Source organism: Trachurus trachurus, assembly GCF_905171665.1.
Source record: "Trachurus trachurus genome assembly, chromosome: 18".
In the NCBI taxonomy this organism is placed as follows: domain Eukaryota; kingdom Metazoa; phylum Chordata; class Actinopteri; order Carangiformes; family Carangidae; genus Trachurus; species Trachurus trachurus.
Genome location: NC_139909.1, coordinates 26,483,693 through 26,505,665, shown reverse-complemented (window position 1 = coordinate 26,505,665; position 21,973 = coordinate 26,483,693). Strand labels below are relative to the sequence as shown.

Sequence of the window (21,973 nt, the reverse complement as noted above, 5' to 3'; positions counted from 1 at the left end):
CAAAGAATTGCACATCCAGTGGAAACCAGTGTTGCCATATAGACAAATTAAAGACACAATGAATTGATGCAGCAGCTGTCAACAGTTTCTTACATTCCTCTGCTGTGAAAAGTGTGAAAACAGCACAAGGACACAGGTCACAGTCTGCAGTAAATTACTGAAGGCTCCTCAAAAGCAAGTTAATTAATTCTTAGTAGTGTTTAATAAGTTACATCTTCTATGCAATAAATCCATACCATATGTATGGTGGGAAATGCTTCTTTTGTAATATTATTCATTATGTAAAACCAGTCGGCTGCTTTTTTGATAATCAGTAGCAATAAAAATGTAATGATTTTTAAGCCCTGGTATCAGGCTAAGTCAGACCAGTTTTCTACTAGTCCCATGGGTGCAGTTGTGAATCCAACATTGACCTCTGACCTTTGCGGAGGAGTTGAAGGGAAACTAGAATTTCACCTAAAGAGATAAAGAAAAAAAATTACATTCTTAATATTATCTATATCCATCACCCATTTCAAAGTAATGTATGCAAAAAGGAGTTTGTGTGGGAAAAATTGGCAGGGTGCTGCCCTCTTTGAGAGAAACCTCCAAACTCTCAGAATAAATCAGAATTAAAAGAAGGGGGAAGATGGCAACTCTGTGCTCTCAAGTCATTCATCAACAGAAAGCAGCGGTTTACTCACGCCTTAATATCTTCCTCCCAGGATGTGGACAGAGTTGCTCTAGTCTCTTCAGAATACTTTACTCATTCACATCTTAAGTTCCTGAAAATCACTTTTATTTCCAGTGAAATTTGAGGCTTAAAATAAAAGTTTCAGTTTAATACGTGTTTGTTTTGACACAACTGAGTGTTTTTTAAATCAAAAAACCATAATGAAGTTTCCTGAAGTGTTAATGCTTAAACAGGCAACAGGAAACATTCCATTTTATTTATTTGCCGTCAAATCATCCAAAAGCAAAACCATAAAATTATCCTGTTATCGCGTTAGAGCTTCAGCATCCTTCAGCTGGCTCTATTGCCTCTTAAACAAACAAACCTTGCTCGGGCTTTTCAGTGTGTGTGAGGACTTGTCAGAATAGATGTACCCTGCTGTGGCTGCTGCTCTTTTCACCCCACAGCCTGCGAGGACTGAACAGAGCTCTACTGTGCCTCAGCGGACATTGAAATTCCCTCGACGTTTGTACAGTGAATTCCATTTCCTTGCCTTTTGATTCATACTTTTTTTTTCTCCCCCCTTCTCTTTTTTGCTGTGAAGTACCTTTTTGTCCCCTGTTTGAACTTCGGTAAAGAATCGCTCTGCAAATGGGGGTTGGGGTCAGACAAAATGGGTAGAGTGAATGACTTGAGAAGGGGAAAACTATAAAGAATAATGGCCTGCAATGAAAAAAGAAATGCATTAAATAACATCTATGTAATTTATGTCTGCTCCTGACAAGACTGTTGCTAGCAGTCGACTGTTTATGTAAGTGCACTCAGAAATTAGCTCTTTATCCACTTAAAGTTGTTTAAGGTAATTTGAATCTGCAACAATTGGGAATAGTATTAAAAATTTCCTTTCACTGACATTTAGAAAAAACAACCAAATCTAAAGAAACCTTTTTTTCCCCTCCTTACTTTTCTTCTTTAATAGCTGTGAGTGGTTCTCCTGAGACTGAGGGCTGTTGGTTGGACAGATGTAATTGGTTGCTAATGAAGAAGTGAAGGTCAATATGCAGCACTGGACTAGACACAGTTTGGACAGTCAGTGTCTCTATAGTCAATCGAAGGTGTCCACATTGACCGGGGGGGTTCAGCTCAGAACAGCTTGTTCTCATCGCAGTGAGGTTCATCTATACTGTATGTGGGGTGTGGATTAGGGGATGAAAGAATGCCACTGACTGTGAAATTGCCTGATTTTTATCAGGGATGTTGGGGAGCAGCTGTGCACAATCCTCTGCCCTAATCCTGGGGCCGGAGAGAGGACCGAGCAAGGAGGGGAGGAGGTGTGTATGTGTACTTTTGCCTCCCTGTGTGTGTTGCGTACATACCAAGGTGTATAATGGAGAAGTTCTGAATGGTTGTGTTTATGCATGCCCCTTCAGCAGAGTAGTTATCCCTGATAAGTTATCCCACTGTTTGTACTCTCATGAGTGTTTCTGCAGCAGTGTGGAACCAGCGGTGTCGCTGGGATGCAGGGAGGATTCAGCAGATGACTGAGGCCACGGCTTGGCTTTTCATGTTTCAATTGGTCGAGGCCATCAGCAGTTAAGAGCTGTGTCATAACAATATTATTGATGCATTGACTGTATAATCCTGTCTCTCCACCATCTGACCAAGCCTGATGCTGGAAGAGAGAGGAAGAGCAAATCCAATTGGGAAGTTTGTCCAGATTTTCATACAATTTTCAATATATGCACCATAATAGTGAAGATAAGACTAACTGACTGCTGAAGGCAAACTTTTCTTGTATTAAGTTTGTCAAAAACTGACCACACAATTCATTTCTTAGCATATATGAAGCTTTTCTTTCTGATTCCTTTTAGTTTTCTGACCCCATCATAAGCTCACCTCTCACTGACTTTGCTGACATCTGTGCCTGCTATCAACAATTACTTCATTCATCAAGTGGGCAGATAAACAACTTTGAATTTAGAGATGCTTCATGACATCTGGATGTGCAGTTTGGTAACCGTTTGCCCCGTAGCAGCTTGTTTCACTGGCCTCTAGTGGCCAAAATAGAATCAATTCATGCTGCTATGAAGGAGCTTTTTGTAAAAATTTCTTTTCAGGAGCAGGTGGCAGTGATTATTGCTTGACAAGAGCTTTGGCTATTGTTGTGTTAACAAACAAGAGCTTATAATAAGCCCTCTGTGCACTATGTCTTGGATTGGAGGCTACAGTGAGTCGAGACAGTCTGGGGCTAGCTGGTTAGCATGCTAACTTGGACAGTGACAAGAGTTGACATTGGCATTGCTTTCCACTGCTGGAGACAGCTCATTGTGAGTAAAGGAATGAAGTTTGATGCTGAACTCACAGCGTTTCATCTGCGTTGGTAAGTGAGAGGCTGTTAATCCAAACCATGGCTGTTGCAAAACTTGCAAATAGCTCCTTTAAAGAAGTTTATGTGATTCAAGCGAAACTCAAATCAAAAGTTGATTTATGTCATGGCAAACTGAGCTTCCACATTGGTTCATGTAGGTTACAGTTTGTTGAAGGTGTCAAATAATACTTAACTTAAGTGTTCAACATTTTACATACAACTCTAAGTCTAGTACAATAAACTTTTCCTGTAACAAAGCATTTGTTAAATTTTTTTTTTTTTTTAAAGCATTGGTAAAACTATTTTGTAAAACAAATACACAGTAAATGTTGAATAGAAAATGTGAAGATGAAAAGTATTGTGTTGTAATATCTATGTTTCTTTCTGTTTGATAGAGAACTGAGAAAAAAAACAAAAACTACAGATCATGAAGTGTCCGTTTGGTTGACCCAGGGATGTCACTCCTAGAGTTTGGATTATTCCGGCCCCTCATATATCATTTTTCCTTGTGGGTTTTTTCTCATAGAGGATACACAGCATGGGGTTTTGAAAAACAGTGAATGTTTGATCCCTGGTCTTTGATGTAGTGCTGCCCACATAAGCATGTTTGGTGTGGGCGACGCCTGTGACTGAAGTTCTCTATCTGCCTCTCTGTGACAGGGGAATCATTTCTTGTGACGGCACTCAGATATTTGCATACATGATGAATCGAGGCCTATCTCGGTGGCCATGCCTGACGTGCGGACTGAAATATACTCAGCAGGTGACAGGCAACCATATGCCTCAAATGCCATGGGGTCCTGAAGCCGGATCATCTCCAAAGGCTAACTGGCAGGTCTAAGTAGGGACGGCATTAATACATATTATTCACAAAGAGCATGATTGAACAGAAAAATGTGCCCGGCGTGTACCCAGCTGCTTTGTTGGCACACAGCTCAGCCTCTGCCTGGGTTTCAAGACTGAGCTTGGATTTACCCATGCATTCACTGAATTCCCCATGCAGCTCTTATTCATTCATTCAGGCACAGGCTGGGCTCTACCAACAAACTGGTATCTGTGTGTGTGAGAAAGGAGTGTGTGCATTTGTGCCAGTTGCCTGAATAGTTTTGTAAATCACAGCAAATTCTGACTTTTAACAAGCCTATACAGTAAATGTTTATTATTCACAAATTCAACGGATGTGACTTAAAAAAAAGGCCTCTTAAAGCTCCAGCCAATGAATTATTGTAAAGCTGTCTTTCACACAGAGAAGGCTGCTCTCTGGCAGCTGAACAGAATAAGTTTCCCAGGAAAATAAAAGCCCCTGACCTTTAATTTTACTCACACATGCTATTACAGCACCCTGCTGTGGACGTTCTCTATTCATCCCGCTGCGTTGAGTTGTAATATTTTATCAGTTTCCATTGTGCTTTCTTTAAAGATTCATTTTGACGTGTCTTGGCCGACGCAAACCTCGATTAGACACGTTTCCTGTTTATAACTGGGCACAGTGTGGAGCTCTTCATTGATGCTCTCACCTGCTGCATGTGTGTTTCTGTCTCTCCATTCACATTCATGAACATGTATGGATACATGTTTTCCATAGCTTTCTTCCCAACCATCAGGAGGTCAGCAGGTGCTTCTGTGCTCCCCAGATGTCTCTGGTTGACTCAGTTAAGTGTGATGCACATATTTAGAAGTGCGTCGCCCTCTAGAGGCAAGGATGGGAAGGAGTTGTGAGGCCAAGATTTTCCCTGGAACAACCTTCAGTAAAGTCTAATGTCTCCTATTAGAAACATAGTGTGATGCATTTGGGAAGGTTTCATCAACAATATAATGTGTGAATGAATATGACAAGTTAGTCTCAGTACAAAAAAAGAAATAACCTTCATTTCAGTAGTTAATTTCTCAAAATGAACAGTATTTATTGTCAAGAAAAAATTTTAATGAACATGATACTGATACACAGTTGACAGTTTGTACTTTATCAGATTCTCACCCTAAAGCAGAATTTACTTCCACAATCATTTAAATGATAAGGTCAGAGGTGAAAAAGAAGGAAGCAGAATATTCAAAGTCTGTCTTTTTACCTTAGAATACAAAACAATTTAAAAACCTTTATTTATAAATATTATACAAGTATAATCGCTGGATGAACAGGATCTTAGTGGGAGCGACGAAGCCTGAAAACATGGAAAATGTGACACAACTGATTAGTTTAAATGTAAGAAATGAAACATTTATGTCAGTGGAGATGATTAACAGAACAAAACTTTACATTCATCAGATGCTGTCAGTCTTACCTTCACCGTTTGTCAGGTCTCCAAAAGAAATTTGACTGCAAAAATAATTCATAGAGATATTTGTCATTTGTTTTGTCAGGCTGTACTGTAACTCCAGTGTGTGTATGTCTATTCCAACTCCAGTTATTTACACTATCATGTGAACTTCAGATGGAGTCATTCATGCTAACTTCTTCCAAGCTTTCCTTCAGCGAGTGAAGTAAACTTACGTGCTGTCCTTTGAGCGGCTTGCTGTAAAAATCATTCTCCACCGGCTGGCTTCCTCTCCGTCTTTCATTCACAGCAACACCTGGAGGGAAATTATCTAATAGGCACAGGCGAACACAGAATTGTATAGTAAGAGAAAATAAAAGACTCCCATTTAGTGCAAGTGAAGCTCAACTCATCAAAACAAGGCGCCAGGGATTTGATTAAATAACACTTCCCTGAGGATTAATTCCCCACCACTGCAACCGGGACTGCAGAGACTACAAAGGCATGCAAGCACTGAGATGAGTTTTTAAAGACTCACTTGGCGTGTGATGAACGATGTTGATTTTATCTGGGGAGAGAGAAGACTTTCTAAGCCATTTACAGTATTCAGTTTAATACAGTCATTTGTAAGGTAGCTGCTTGTTTCTGTTTAACTTTTACTGCGCTGCATATTATTTATTTTTAGGTTAAAGTTCCAGGAAAGCAGAGCTCTGTGGAGCCTCTCTGTGATGACAGCAAAGCTTAGCCCACATCTCCAGGGTGGGGGAGTATTTACCGTAGACACTGTCGTCGTCCTCTCTGTTGTTGATGATGCTGGCTCTCAGCTGACTCAACTTCTCCTGCAGAGACACACATCAGTGCTTTAATATTCGACCGACATATGAGCAATTTTGAGCATCCACTTATTTACCCGGGAGATCTCCATAAATGATGTGTTTAAGGTTTGCACATGCTGAGAAAACAATTAAACAGAGGCTGTGCAGTTGGGTCATAAATCTTTTGGTGTCTTCATGGAGGTCTGGTAGAGAATGAACCATCTGCAAACAATGTTTTAATACATAAAACAACCAGAGCAGAATAAATGAGGGGAGGTAGTTTCATTGATATATATTTAGTCAATAAATAGGACACTGCAATAGTGAGCTCCAGTTTATACAACTGTAAACTTCTATTCCACTACATAGAAGATAATGTTATGTTTTATTCCATTACTTTTGTCTGACATCAGCTTATAGTTTGTTTTTATTGTCCATTCACTTTTTCATTAAGACAAATAAAATGCTCAAATAATTCCCAAAACTGCAATAAAAGAAAGGTCTGCAAAAACAACAATACCAATTTATGTAGCAGAACTTATCTTGTGAGCTTTTGTAGTCGGGCTGACCCCCTGCAGTGTCGTCCTGGATAATGCTACCAAACTGTATGTAAAGTAGTTCAGACCAGCTCTGCCTTAACCAGCTTAAACAGTCAAATTCTGCTAATATCAATCACATGAGTAATTCCTTTTTACACAGTGAACACGTTTTCTTTTGATATTTCAAGTATTTTTTGCTGATAATATTTTTCACTCATAAAACAATTGAATACAAGGCTCTGGCTCTGTCTATTGATGGAGTACATTGTTGGATTTGTAGGACAACGTAAGATAGGACAAAGTAAGATATACCACTGTTTCACAAAATCTGTCATTTCATGGTCCTTGTAGAAAAGAAATGCAAAGGTGTTACAGTATATGACTTATAGTGTAGCTCCAGTCATCCCAGTAGCTAATAACACTGAGTCAGCATGTATTTCAGCAGACCCTGAAACTAAAGCAGCCAAATGAAATACAGCAGGCATCATTCATTTGCGAGTTCCCCACTGTTAAATGTCAAAAATGTTTTTCTGTTACAAAATACTATTACTATACACCCAGGATTTATTCTTTTCCAGGCGTTTGCCAGGCCTGTGTATTTCTAACAGCTCCTGTCGTTCCTGTCCTGTCCAGCAGGTGTCCTCAGCAGACTCTCCTCCTCACTTCATGATCAACAGCCTGCACACCTGTCCCTCATCACCCGGTAAGTAAACCTTAACTGCCAAAAATAAATCCCAATTAATCCAAGTAAATCCTGGTTAACCAATGGTCTGAAACGAATTGCCAAGAAGCATGAACTCTACTGTTCTATTCCTTCATCGTGCTGTTTTATATATGTTTTTCTCTCATGTGCTAATAAATGAATAAAAACTTATTCATTTGGCCCAATATTAATATACTTTTTTATGTTTCTGCTTGTAGAAGCTTGTAGTTCCACACCTTCGATCCCATTTCCCCTCACATTGAGTGTGATGTGATGTGTGCCACTGGCCTGATTTGCAGATAAGGCAAGACAAACAGTGGTAAGTGTCCCTTCATCACTGTCTCTCCTCTCTGTGGGGCTCAACAAAAATCGGGGCAAGGGGGGGGGGTTATTAATGAAGAGTCATTTTCTTCACTCTAAGGGAAATGGCCTTCTACACCACACCCTAATTGTGCGGTTGTTCTCCGTTGTGGGGTTGTTTCTGGAGGTTGGCATAAGCAGGAGCAACAGATGGTAATAGTTTTATGAGGGTTTAGTCCTGTGTGTTTATCTATTCCAAGTCTGAGTGTGAGTGTGATCACAGTGTGTGATAGTCCTACTTGCTGGATGGCATCCATGCCCTTCTGAACCCGTTGCCAGTCACTGAAACGCTCCAGGGCTTCATCCACAGTGAGTGAACCTGCCTTCACCCTCTGCTGGAGCTCAATGAGCTGCTGAAGCCCGTCGATCTGGTTCGGCGCGAAGGTGTCATAGGTGGAAGAGATGCTGTCTTCTCGCCCACGCGCTGCAAAAGAGCAACAGCTCTCTGAAAACATCTGCTGCTTTGAACAATCAGGGAATCTAACGCTTTTACAACCAGGCAGCAAAAAAAAAAAAAAAAAATCACAGCAAACATTATGCAACAAGTTAACGAGCTGGATTTCATGTACAATATCACAAATTAAACTGTAAGATGGAGATTATAAAAGACAGAGTATAAAGCCATTCCAGATGGCATTCACAGAGGAGGTTGGCTGGTAATGTTCTTTCACATCACATCTGTAATGCCGGTGAGTCATGAGGATGGTAAGTCATTTACTGGGTGACTCTGATGATCTATGGACCTGCCACTCAGTGTCACCAACAGTACAGCACAGCAGACAAATGGCTTTGTATCTCTGTAGGTGCTGAGTGTGGCTGCTCCTTCTCTCAGTTTTCCGCCCATATCTTCTCTATGCACCCTGCTGCGTTTCAATGTTCTACCTTGTCTTTTTCATAGCTAATTTTTTCAAATTATTATTATTATTACATGTGTGTTTTAATGGCTCAGTTCCCCATTGTGATCACTAGGATCTTAATTGATTTAACAAGGCATAACAAAATTAACACCATTAACTGATGTCCTCCAGCAGGTAATTTCAACACTGAATCAGTCAGCAAAAATCATCAGCTCAGTAAAATCCCCATCAGCAGATCTCAGAGTGATAAAGCTGTTCCTGTTCAGAGGAGCAGAAGAAAGACAAGTGCAGCGCAGGCTATTAACTACAGTCTTCACATGCTCCGGTCCTGATGAGAGTATAATAAAACCAGACTCAACCAGAGCTGAGAGTGATGATTAAAACTTCTCTGCTTTAATATTCAGATGAGAACTTAGTGAGGAAGCGATTATGGTGTTGACTACATTTCCATCTAGGACCTTTTGTTATGGGTCACACCACTCTCTACTTCCCACCTGCTTCCTCATCGCAGCCCAATCTAGAGGCATTTGTTTATTAAGGTTTAAAAGCCCAAAATATCTCTAAATGGCGAAAAAACACAAGTCTGAAATACCTTGCGTGACGTCAATAAGGTAATGTCAGTGTGGATTTCGAGACTGCTGTGCAAACACTATAATTATATGCGCATCACGTTCAGGTAAAACGCTGTTGGGAGCTGATGAAAAAAGAGCACACCTGCAAACTACACATGTATTTAAATGGACTATATTTTAATTCCACTTGGATCTGCTGGAAGCAAAAAATACCAGCGCTGATTTGACTCTCACAGACTGCAGATGTAGCGCAGACAGCCTGGAGTTAGGGAATTATTTGAAAGACTTGTGTTTACAAGGCAGGGTTATGAGTTCTGTAAGCTTCTTCCACTTCAGGGACTAAATGTCAGGATATTATGTCACTCACTCGTACCTTGTTTGGTAGGCAGCGAATAGAGATCGGCCTCGCCCTGTGGTGTCTTCTTCTTCTGGAACACTGCAAACACAGGAACTATTATTTATAATGATGCAACATAGATGTTCAGTAAATGAAATTACAAGGCTGAGTTGACGTGACAGGCTTCTCATTATGGTCTGTGCTCCTGTACTTCAGGTGTTCTTCCACAAGGTGGAGCCATGCTCTAAATGTTAAGGCGTTAACCTCAATGGGCTGTGCAAAGCTTAGCGTGAACAGCCAGTAGATAAAAACCTACTACTACTGATACAGCATATATAAATATAAGGGAATTTGAATGTGTGTGAAACAGCAGGATTTTAAATGTGAGACTCCAGAGCTAAAACAAAAAAATCCAGGTTCCTCTCGGAGAAAGACTCACAACTGATTGAGCTCTGGATTGAATTAGACTCTGTGAATGACGCTTTTGGTTTGGTAGTGAGTGTTCAGAATGAAAGGCTACTCTCTTCAGCTGTCAGAGGCAGTGGAGCTGCGGCCGTGTGACCAGCGCTGGATTAAAATTCAGCATCCACACCCTGCTAGATAATCCTGCCTTTGACTACTTCCTCCATGACAGCATCTCTCTTTTCCACTTCACGTTCAAACACAGCCTTCTCTTTTCTGCCTCGCTCATGACACAAGCTCGCCTTCATGGCTCAATTTGGGACCAAAATTGCGAGCGGAGTGCCGCTGTGGATGGCTCACGTGGCCGTAGCTATTACTTTACCTTGCCTTAGAGTGTGTGCATTGTTCCCCGTGTAGTAATTCCTCCCTGTACGGCTGAATTTCATTCACATTTCACTATTTCAGTCTCATTGAGCTGAGGATGTTGCCGCTAACAAAAGAAAACTCCTCATTATTTCCACTTGTGCAGTGTTCTCCAATAACTGGCTCCTCTCCTAATCCTCCACCAAGCCTCATCTCTCCTCTCACATCTTTCACTGCGGCAGTGGGAGTGAGGAGCAAAATGTGATCCTTGTGTGGTTTGAGGCTCCACTGTCTCAATAGATGGAAACCTCAAAATCCCTCTCCTTTCTCTTGTGCACTCTGGGGACAAGGACGATGGAAAACATGTGTAATGACTTATTTTGGCTGACTTGGCCTTGGTCTGGCCAAGATTGGTTGCAGATGGTAGCCCAGTAGTTCCCTCTGTGTTACTGAGGGGATGGTTGGGATGCAGGGAGTTCAGTGGTGCACTCAATTTCTTTTTTGCTTTGTAAGTCCCATTGGGAAGAGAGTTGGCTCACTGGATACAAACAAGCTCAATAAAAAGCTGCATAATGGGGCTGTTGTGCAATTAGAATCATTTTTTTTGCGCGCGTGTGTGTTTTGAATGCACAAGTGATGTTAGTGAGAGATGGGTGTAATGTTGTCTGTGGGAATAACAATTAATTGTGGATGCATGTGTTCATGTTTGTATTTGCGAGATGAAAACGAGAAGTCAGAGCCGTTTTAATGATTCATAAGCCTTAATAATACGAGTCACTTTTGGATGTTTCATCTTCATGAAATATTCACGCCGCTGAAATTGAACAGTTAGGGACTGTCGGCTCTTGATGCAGGCAAATGGCTCCTTCTCCGTCCTCGCTTTTGTTTGTTTTGCAGTGGGGAGCGACTATGTTCTTGTGGTTTATGGAATCAAAACAAACTGCATCACAAAAAAAAAACGAACCCCCCTCTCTATTCACCAATACTCCACTGACAACAGCAATGCACATTCCAGGCACTTCCTCCCTCCCACATCATGTCCCAAACTCCCCTTCATACTGTGCATAGCTCTGTGTTGTTTTATTATCTGTAATTTGACAAAAAAAGGGGGGGCGGGGGCAGAAAAGTTACCTTGAGCGATATACGGGGTTTTGTCCTCCTTCACCTGGGTGCTCTCAGGCCGAGGTGTGGGTGCCGGCGGGCGATTGGCAATACACACGGCCTTTGTTGAGTTGAGGATGGTGTCATATTCATCATTGGCCCCCAGTGGAGCGTAGAGATCCTCCACCTCCTCCCCTTCATCCTCCCCTTGTTGCTCTGGCTGTACGTCTGTGGTAGAAGGGTTCCCTAATGCACAAAGTGTTTACTGCTTGAATGTCATGATGAAGTTCTGCATGCTGGTATTTCACAGCTAATCGGAAGCAACGCTACAGGGTGTGCCCATCAGCATAGGGAAAATATTCAGCAGTAGGAAATGAACAAGCAATCCAGCTTAATGATATGCTGGGGGAGAAAAAAAACAATTCCATTATTCATCCGGCTTTCTTTTGTCCTCCTTCCACTTCCCATCAGTCCTTCACTCACCTGCAGTGCACATCACTTCGTACACGCTGGCGTCTCCATTGTCCCCACCGGAGTTGAAAATATTCTGCAACAACAGAGTGAGAGGAGATGTGTTTCAGGCCTCATCCAAATCACAAACAAGCAGCTCAATAAAGGCAATTTAGAATTTGAGGAAACATTGTCTAGTTTGAGTCGGTGCTAGAGAGAGTGGATTTTTTATTTTAGTATTCATGAATTTCACAAATCTTGACGTAATGTAAGCCTGTCGTTTTAGTGAGAATATGGATCTCTCCAATTTGCTCCGACTTCATCCGACCTGTCGGCTCATTTTCTGACCTGCATCCTCTCTCCAAAGCATAAACATGAAATCCACTAAAAGTGGAGGGGACGATCTACAAACCATTCTCTCTAAGCTCCTTCACACTTCAGGCCGAACAGCTTTTGATATTCAGTGTTCTCATATCAGATACGACAAACTTCCACATCATTAAATGAGATTTCTCACCACATGTGTTAGGACTCCACTTGTGGAAAAGCAATGTCAGGGCTATAACAGGAATTAGAGAGGTGAACTGTAACCCTGCCTGTTGGCTAAAAAAACAACAAAAAAAACAGTTTTCCCACTGACGGCAAAGCTGCTGCCGAGTCGGCCTATTTGCTAATAGCATGCTGAGGGACAGACAGGGGTATGATCAGGGTAATTATGAAATCAGACAATCTTCCCCTTTCAGTCCAAACATATCATTTGGTGAGCAATTCAAGACCCTTGGCTTGATGTTTCGACTGCATCTATGATTAGAATGAAATACAGATATTAATTTGCTGCCATATATCTACTGCTGGTGGAGATTTGAAGACTTGTGTCATTGATTTTAAAATAATTGAGCTATTTTGCAAATGTGTTGATTTTGACAGAGAAACACTAGGAAAAAAGAAAAAAACTAAATATAATAAACATTATTTAAGTGTCTGTTTTTGTAGTTTTTTCATGAACATATAGGTGCTGAGCTGTATTGTACATTTTGCATCCACACACACTAGAGCAACAGGAGAGTCTTTCACAATACCAATGCTAATGCCTTAGGATTACATTAGACTGCAGTGTCAGTTTAAGAGGATGAATTCAATAAGCAAAACCCCAGTCAATATCATAAACCTGTGCAGAATATATGAGGCAGAGCTCACTTCCATCAAAACATCCTCCATATAACCTGCCACGCACTGTGTGCAGTTTCTAAGCAACACAGCCACTCATGACCAAATTACAATATTACACTGTTTCTAGTACTGTAAATTACTTACTGGCTTCCATAAATGCATTACTTAACAGTAGAGGTTCATAGTAGGCCCAACAGGTAGAAGGGATGGGTTAAACACTGCCGCAGCTTGAACATGGAATTATAATTGTCAGATGCTGTGCTTAAACCCAGTGTGGTATTTCCAGAGGTAATTTCTGGATAGGGAAGGGGTATTTATTTACAAACCGCAAATGCTAAATCATTTTACAGATGTCTGAAACTACAGGAGCCCCAGGCATTCCAGAAAAATTTCAGCCTCACCGCTGCAGTCCAAGCAGCAGGGCTTCAGACAAACCAGCAGGCATGATTCTGTGAGAGGGAGAACAAATCTCCAGTGATTCTAGTCTGGGATAAGGAGTGTAAATCTGTTCTCAGCAGCTGAGATGATCAATTCACTGGCTGGCTAGTCTCGGCTCTTAGTACCAACCAGTGGTTTCAGAGTACATGGTGGATTGCAGAGTGTAACACGAACCCATCACTTAAGTGTCATGCAGTTAAAATCTGTCCAACTTGTTTTTTGAGATGGGAAAATAAGACGTGGTCAGCTCAGCAGGAAAGGAAATGTTTCACACTTCAGACTATATTTACACAGCCAAGTGTTATCTTTTAACACCAAACATGTGTTATAGCAGGCTGCAGGCACGGTCAGTGAGCCTGTACATTTATATTTACTCATGTAGCAGATGCTTTAATCCAAAGCAACCAGCTTCAGGGCAGTAGGAAACCTTGGTCTGCTTAGTATTAGCACCGCGACTACTAAGTGCCCACAATGGAAATGCTGACATGCTGATGTTTGGCATGTACTGTACAATGTCTGACATGTTCACTGATTATTTTGCATGGTAGCATGCTAACATTTGCGCTCACCCCAAATCCAACCCCAAAATCTCAACCTCATGGTAGAGGAAAAGTCAAGAACCAACCAGCAACTAGTTGTTTAGATATTTCCCTGGAAATAAGTGAAACATGTCCTCAGCTCATGGCCACAGTGTTAGCAGTGAGTCTACATGGTCAGTTAAATGCAAAAATGTTCATTAGTTCTGCTGTATACAAGCAGCTCACAATCTACTGTTACGTTTTCAGTTTGAGTATGTTCATACGATTCAAATGATATACAAATGTCTGGAGGCTGAAAGCAATGCTAGCCTACTGTTACTAACCAAACAAACACAACTTGCAAAACAGGATCAGGGGTCACCTAGGCTGGCTCCTCATGCATTTGGATACGAGAGCATTGTACACAAAACACAGCATGCATGCAACACATAAATAGCTCTTTGTAGTCTCTGATGGGCCTTAGAGTCGCGAGCTAATTTGTATTTATCGCTCTACATCTGAGAGCATCTTAGCAGGAGCGCCCAGTCCATCTAAATGCCAAATGACACTCAGCCAAATTTGTGACCCAGTATTAAAATATTAAATAAGGACAATGTGTGTTTGTGTTGGTAATTACTGTGAGCAAGCACAATATTGCAGTCTGCAGACATAAACATCGTAGATAACAGCGGAGTATTTTCTATATTTGTACTCTAGTTATGCTCTTCCTGAATAATTCAGCTTTCCCCTCTGGAGCGGTTCACAGCTAATTAACAAAGAAGTGTGGTGCCAGGGCAGAATGGTGGATCTGACGCAGGCTCTCAGAGTGATTCAGCCTGTGTATGAAGCAAGGGACCGATCCATCTAGGATTTATTGACAGTGCTGCTACTGACGCCCAAATCACTGATGCATCATGGGTTGATTAATTGGAGGTGGGGGAAACACTGCAGATGAGTTAATGAAACTGTCATGCAAAAAAAGGGGGACAAGAGCAAAAACCGCACCCTGTAATGATGACTCGTGTACACATTTCCTCTCGCACACAAGCACAATATGTATATAGATTTCAGCTGTCAGGATAGATTTTAATTACCCCTTCATGAACGCTGCAAACAAATGCCAATTGTTTGTGCATGTCGAATCTGTCTGTTATGTTACATCTATAGGCACGGTGAAGTCCCTGTGGCGAGACCTCTGTTTGACTCCACTGCTCCCTGTCAGCTCAGACGACTCTGCGAAGGTTCACAGAGAGCACCACGACTCACTAGAGCAATCAAACCTCGCTCCATCTGCAGTCACTCTCAATTAGCAGTGTTGCTAGGAGGATAAATACATTTGCAACAGCTGTTGGAGTGTCTAAATTTCCCTGGAGAGAGAATTCTCTATAGGTTGATCTGAAGCATCAGCGAAAGTTCAGAGTTGTCAGTATTATAAGGGGAGACGACGAGCAACGTGAGCACAGATTTTCATATAAATGAATGGGCCTTATGCTTCTGTCTGTTACAAACTGATATGAGAAATTCAACAGCTGATTGGACCTTTAAAGGATCTGTTTACCCAATTTCTGAAAATTGTAATAGAAAGTAAAATTACTTACTTGATGTTTGTTTTGGTTTTACTCATCCAGGCTTTATTTTATCAATCTGAATTATCTGCCTTCACCTGATCACTGTGGAGCTGAAGGGGCTTTTGTTTGTGCTGAAAGATTTATATTTTAAAAATTCAGCAGCAGCCTGAATTGGTCCAGTGTTGCAAAAATAACAAATTAAATTTACTCAAGTTTTTGCACTTAATTGCAATTTTAAGTTACCTAAGTATTATACTGTATTATATATACTATTTTGCACTAATACTTAACATTTCAGTACTTTTGAGTCCACCACCTTTATAAGACAAGTGTTAATGATTAATTTGCAGATTACAATTGTTTACACAAATCATGATTATAAAAGTTAGATGAGAAGACTGGGCTCAGATATATTTATAAATACTGGTGATATACTATGATAGAAGAAACACTTACACAGTATCATCTCTGCGTAACATACAGTAATTGCATCACATAGGGTGTATGCTTCTCACTCTCTTTTTCTCTCAATATACTGTAGTTATATAAAGTATATTGTCCAGAGCAGAGCAGTAATGATGCAATATTTTCAACCTGTCATTACAGCTATACCACTTGGAATATCATGTTTTTTTATGATACGGTCCTCACTGCCTAATGAAATTAGCATCGGAAAAGAACATGATGATGCGAGTGTCCTCCAGGTTTATCAGATAAAGGGATGTGCATGCATGCATAGGATCTATTAAATTTGGATTGCCACTCATTAGCAAGCGATTGGCAAACATGCTGCTTTTGTGTTACTGTATCAGCCTCGTGACATGGGAGGTTGAGCAGGAAGAGACTCTCTGCATTAACATTAGAAAATGGTGCCGTTACGCAAGGAAATCTCAACATTAGTAGCTGCATTAATTGTCTGAATGTATGCAGACGACCTGCACTGTGAGTCATTATGCATGCATGAACAAACACAGCCTTTCTGGTCTGTGGGGGTGTTCCATTAGGAACCTCACAGGCCAGACATATTCAGGGAGAGAGGAGGCAGAGTGATCATCCATCCACAGACTGAGCCAGGGGCTGGATGTAAAGACGGTGGTTCGGAGAAGAGTGAAGTTACCCCTGACACCCAGGTCACTCTCCCTGCTTTCTACCCCCTCCATTCTGTTCATTATTGATAAAGCACCACTCACTCATAGTCCCGGTGCTTTATTGGTGTTAGTGGGAGCATTTCTGAGTGCTGCACCACATCCCTGCCTGTGAAATCTCAAGACCTGAGGTGAATAATGTTGTTTTCCTCAGCTGTCAGCAAGAAAGTGAAAACTATAGAATTCCATTTAGTTGACATTACAGCCAGCTCTATATAGACCGATAATGTCACTGGGTGGTTTTAATTAGATCACAAATCACTGCACATGAAGTGCTGTCAACAGATATTGGTATTTGGAGAAATGTCTTCATTGTATGGAGGTTCAATAATGCTAAAACAATATTATCTGGCCTGATACCAGGGTGAGTTGCAATTGGAGGAAGGTAAAAATGATCAAAAGGAAGACTGACCATAAAAGAGAAGAAACACTGTAGATAGGGTGAGACTTACAAAGAGCTGAGGAGAAAGTATTTACCAGTGTTTCCCTCAATATGATGTGAAGCTGTGTGTGGCCATGACTCTTGGCAATTTCTATGGGAGTCTGGCCGTGCCGATTGGCTGTGTGCAGTGCTCGCTCAGCACCTGGACACTGCAGGAGCAGGCTGGACACACTCTTGAATCCATACTGGGCAGCAAAGTGGAGAAGGGATGGTACAGCAGCATGGTGGATCTCTGATGTGAACATTAGATTAGACAGGGAGAGGGATTTTCAGAAACTGTCATGGCAAACAAAGTCCAGTGAAACCTGAAAAGCAGATGCACAGTCATACAGTAGCCTACGTGTAATATTCCTTGACAGCAAAGATCGTACCACTTAGTTACTTCTTTTACAGGTGATAACATGAAGGTCACCCAATGCAGTGTGTAAGCAATTTAACACGAAGTCGAAGAAAGACAGCTTGCAGGCACTTATTGACCTGTTTGTCATGGAAACATTTCCCTGTGCCCTTTTTACCAGAGTTAAGGATCAATCTCAGACGCTGATGAAGCTCTCAATCTGCCACATAATGAGACAAGATATAATGGAAAGCATTCTTTTTTTTCATAGCAGATAATGTAGCTACGTCACTGAGCAGCAATGCATTCCAGTTATGCTCAGTTCATGTTGTTGCATAAACACATGGTGAGAGGGAATGAATGAAATGCACTTTCTGTTGTAGTGATGCATTAGCATAAACGTTGCTAATGGCTTGTGCTTAAAACAAGGCAATATTTCCATTAATCATCACCTGTGTTTCTGTGGATACTTGGCATCCATTCATACCGCAGTGAATTATTTTTTAAAGATTTCCTGTCAAGTACAACTTACTCGTCGTAAATATTAAGTCAGCAAATAGTTTGAGACAGGAGACTTGTCTTTCTTTGAAAGTCTACAGTAAATGAAATTTAAAGAAAGTTGCACCAGGTTTGGTTTTGCCCTCATTATGACAAGTCAGCAGATGTTTCCCAGTGTAAAGTCCAGAGTAAGCAGTCCTACCTCTTTCAGGTGTGCTCTCACACTGCAGTGGCCTGAAGCCTCCGCTGGGCATTCCCTCCAGCAGCATGGAGGACAGCTTCTCATCCAACTTGTCCACAGAGGGCACCTGAAGAGCCTGCAACCAAAGACAGACCATGAGTTGAATTAAGTTGTAGAGACAAGACAAGACCACAAAGAAAAGAAAAAAAGAAAAGTAAACCCTTTTTTCACTGCCAACACAAGCAGATCACTATCTGAGATTTGAATTTGATGAAAAAACAAAAGCAGCTCTTCCAAACAGTGGGAGTATTGTGGATCATGTGGTGAAGTCCATAGAGGCACAATAAAAACGTCGGTTTGAATACAACCACACACACGTCAGAGTCCTGCCTCGCCAGTCCAGGACTTTTAGTTTGAAATTCTCTTAGTAAATTCTTCTTTTGGCATTGTTCGAGTTTGCCTCTTCAGCAAAAGAGACCTAATCAAATTAAGTGTTCATGACGGAAAGAAGGCTGAATCTGCCGTCTCCTCAATTTCAGACAGGAAAGCACAGCGCACACAAACATCAGCAGAAATTGTTGATTTAATTCATCTTCTATCTTTCTGTGTCTTTCTAATGGCTTGAAGTGGATCAATTATAAGCAGTGCTCTGGGGCGGCGATTGACTAATTTCTGTAACCGAGTTACATAACAATGAGTCACTTCATAGCATAACACTTTGAAAGTTACTTTTTCTGAGGAGCCAGTGAGTAGAAGAGCAACATTCAAACATATTTACTATATTGCTCATGATTGACTAGAGTTATTTGAATATAAAAAAAATATTAAAAATTGTGTAAAGCTTACAGTTTGCACTTGTTCTGCTCTGACAAAAGAATACACTGTAATGTTACGTTCACTTTCATTGACTATTTTACAGCTTAATTCCCATCAGTTAATCAGTTAAGTTTAAAATGACCTTTATGACTTTGTCAGCAGAGCCCAGTGTTTGGAGAGTTTAAAGGCGTTGATTTAATTTGAAGTTTTGCTTTTGCAACAAAGCCAATTAGCATTGAAAGATGTTTATCAGTGGAGAGGAACCATTCAGCATCAAACTTCACTGCTTCTTTCACCAACACTTGTCTCCAGGGGTTGAAAGCAAAATCTTGCAAATGTCAGTTCTTGTCTTTCTGCATGCTAACCAGCTAGCCTGGTCTGTCTCGTCCCTTCACAATAGAGACTCGCTGTAGCCTCCGGTCTGCCCTGAAGATGTACAGTAGGCTACTACTCTGAGGGTGTTTGATAACCTCTGGTCTTGTAAATGCAAATGTGGTCAAATCTCTGGTCACACAACAATAACGACAAACTGCTCAAGGCAAGAAACCGAGAGAGAAAACTTACATGCTACAGTAAGTTATATGTTTGGAACCTGTACCAATGAGCTGTACTGAAAGCAAATTCCACCAGCCTGGCTGTGTGGTCATTAAAAGAATCAATCAATCAATCAATCAAATATCTAAACTGAAAATCTAAAAAAAAGCTAAACTAGTACTACTATTACTTCAGTTGATCAGTGTTATACAGTTCAGTGAAGGGTTTAAGGTAAAAAAAAAAAAAAAAAGAAAGAAAAGGAGCTACAGTAATCCAGCAATTTGCTATTGCAATGTTATAAAACTGTGGGACTCAAAAGATATTAAGTGGTATAAAGGCAAGTTGTACCTGACACATGAAATCTACAGGGTCAGCTACCCTGGACAGAAGGCAGGAGACCTCCTCCATGCTGCTGTAGTACTGCAACTGTGCCTTGCTCAGTGGCACTCCATTATTATACACGGTCACTCTTACATTCCCTGCTGGAAAATCTGCAGTGGTCAACATACAGAGAGAGGTAGAACAGAAACAGATTGGTTACATTTTCTGTATTTATGTTTCCTTACTCATATGTTCAACCTTTGTTGTCATTTTCGCTCACCTGGTGCTTTGACACACAAAATCTGGTCGTTCCACAGGACAGGCTTCAATCTCAGCATCTGATTTTCAGCGGTAAACTCGACCTCAGCGTCGCTGCCAGCAGTCTCATTTTTCAAAAGAATGAACACTTCCATAGATGTCTGCCAAAGACAGTACAGTGAACAGCAGTGTAGCCAGTGTTAGGGCTGGTTTGTGGAAAAATGAAATGGCTTACTACTGACTGACTAGATGAGTGTCTCACCCCACAGGGAACTCTGGAAGGAACAACTACGGCTCTACATCTGACACTGTGAGCTCCAGTCGACTGCATTTGTTCCGCCGTTTGCTCTGATCCTGATAGTTTACGTGTCAAGGGGTTGACATTTGCCGCTGCAGCTGACCCGCCTATAAAAGATGAGACATTTAATATACTGAATTATGCACAAGTAAAGCCTTCAAAAAGGTTTCAGATCACATAAGCTAACATGGTGCATTTTCAGTCGCGCAGGCAGCACGGCACAGCAATACTGGTCCCGTATAAACCATGAGTTGTATTGACTTGGCATTTTCTACAGGCATAGTGAAGCCTAATCCCTTATTCCATTGTGAGTTCATCATTTATATTTTTAAATAACTTCTTTGAAATTGCTATAAAAAATTGGTACAACCATTCAATCCCCTCTCAGGATGAAGTGTACCACTTAACTTTTTATCTAGTGCTTTTATCAGATCAAAACTACAATGGCTCATGAGTAAATACTTACAGCTCTCATCAGTCTGTACTGCTAATTGGCAAATGTTACGCTAAAGTAACCTGTTGACAAATGTTTTAGCTCAAAACATTGCTGTGCTTCAGTAGCCTCAGTGCTGTAGTGTGACATGAATTTGTTTTATTAATGAACGTTGTACACCCAATGGGGTTGAAGTACTTACATTTAAAACTTTCGGTTGCTTTTGGGGTGATTCAAATAGAAATGCAAATGTATGAGCTTCCTTTATTTTAACAGTAGCTCAGGGTTTAATTTTCATGGCAGTTCTGTCAGAGAAACCAGTTTTAAACTGTACGTTCTTTTTCTGTGCTGTACACTGAAACTCATCGAACACCCACGTACATGTCTGCTGTATGTGCTAACAAACAAACATCATCATTATGTTTGAACAGTGAAAGCACTTCTGGGTTAAAATATAACTGTCCGTGGGATCCAGGCCTGAAACACTTCACTGTATCAGTGCAATGAAGTGATGCAGAGTGCACTTGAATTTGCATGGCTCACGATCAGTAATCAGAGGTGGCTAAAGAGGAAAGACTAGCTATTTGCATCAGATGTTCCTCCTGCACACACACACCTGTTTTAATACAAGCCCCCTCTGCTGCTTTATGATTTTATACAAATAGTGCAATTAGGAAAAACAGGGAAGGAGGCAGGTGATAATTGGAGGGGCAGATGAGGACATGCCACAGATACACAGTGCTACCAAAGATCTCTCTGCAGCTGCCGCTAAAAAATATTGGATGTCATTCTTCAGCGCACACAATTCTTGCGAAAATAGTCAGTAAACAGGTTTCCAAGCTGCTGCTCGGGCGTTCACACAGATAATGAGCATTCTTCCCCCTCACATTTACGGCAGAGGAACAGCAAGGCCATGTGAAATGTTTCCCTGAAGCGAGGGCTTGTTGAAGAGGATGATTGTGTTCTGGGTTTTCAAGCCTTGGACACACACTGTGTCTAAATATCAGTCTGTTTTATTCCTCATCTATTAGAGGACTTGTCAGTTGACTAAAATAGGCGGAGACTGATTCAAAGCTTACATATCAGTCAGTCAGTCGCTGTCATCCAACTCCTCTGATGTTGATTGACGCAAGCCGCTTGGTTCTAAATTCACTTTTCATATTCATGGATATGTTTTCTTTTCTTATAATAGATATTGTGTTGTTGTAGACTGTTTCTGCCTATATGTTTAATTTGTGTAAT

At 41.0% G+C, this 21,973-nt stretch overlaps 1 protein-coding gene across 1 annotated transcript in view; it reads right to left on the bottom strand.

Annotated features, from left to right (window-relative positions):
* Window positions 1–21,973, bottom strand: part of LOC311001976 (B-cell scaffold protein with ankyrin repeats-like) — a gene marked incomplete at both ends in the record, with an annotated part of 37,350 nt that overhangs the window by 14,231 nt on the left and 1,146 nt on the right. Inside the window, 12 exons of the mRNA XM_083993156.1 lie at window positions 5,512–5,591; window positions 5,814–5,843; window positions 6,051–6,114; window positions 7,932–8,116; window positions 9,495–9,557; window positions 11,355–11,570; window positions 11,808–11,871; window positions 17,091–17,287; window positions 18,093–18,207; window positions 19,770–19,912; window positions 20,023–20,161; window positions 20,263–20,405. Coding sequence (XP_083849282.1) covers window positions 5,512–5,591; window positions 5,814–5,843; window positions 6,051–6,114; window positions 7,932–8,116; window positions 9,495–9,557; window positions 11,355–11,570; window positions 11,808–11,871; window positions 17,091–17,287; window positions 18,093–18,207; window positions 19,770–19,912; window positions 20,023–20,161; window positions 20,263–20,405 — 1,439 coding nt within the window. The remainder of the gene's footprint in view (window positions 1–5,511; window positions 5,592–5,813; window positions 5,844–6,050; window positions 6,115–7,931; window positions 8,117–9,494; window positions 9,558–11,354; window positions 11,571–11,807; window positions 11,872–17,090; window positions 17,288–18,092; window positions 18,208–19,769; window positions 19,913–20,022; window positions 20,162–20,262; window positions 20,406–21,973) is intronic.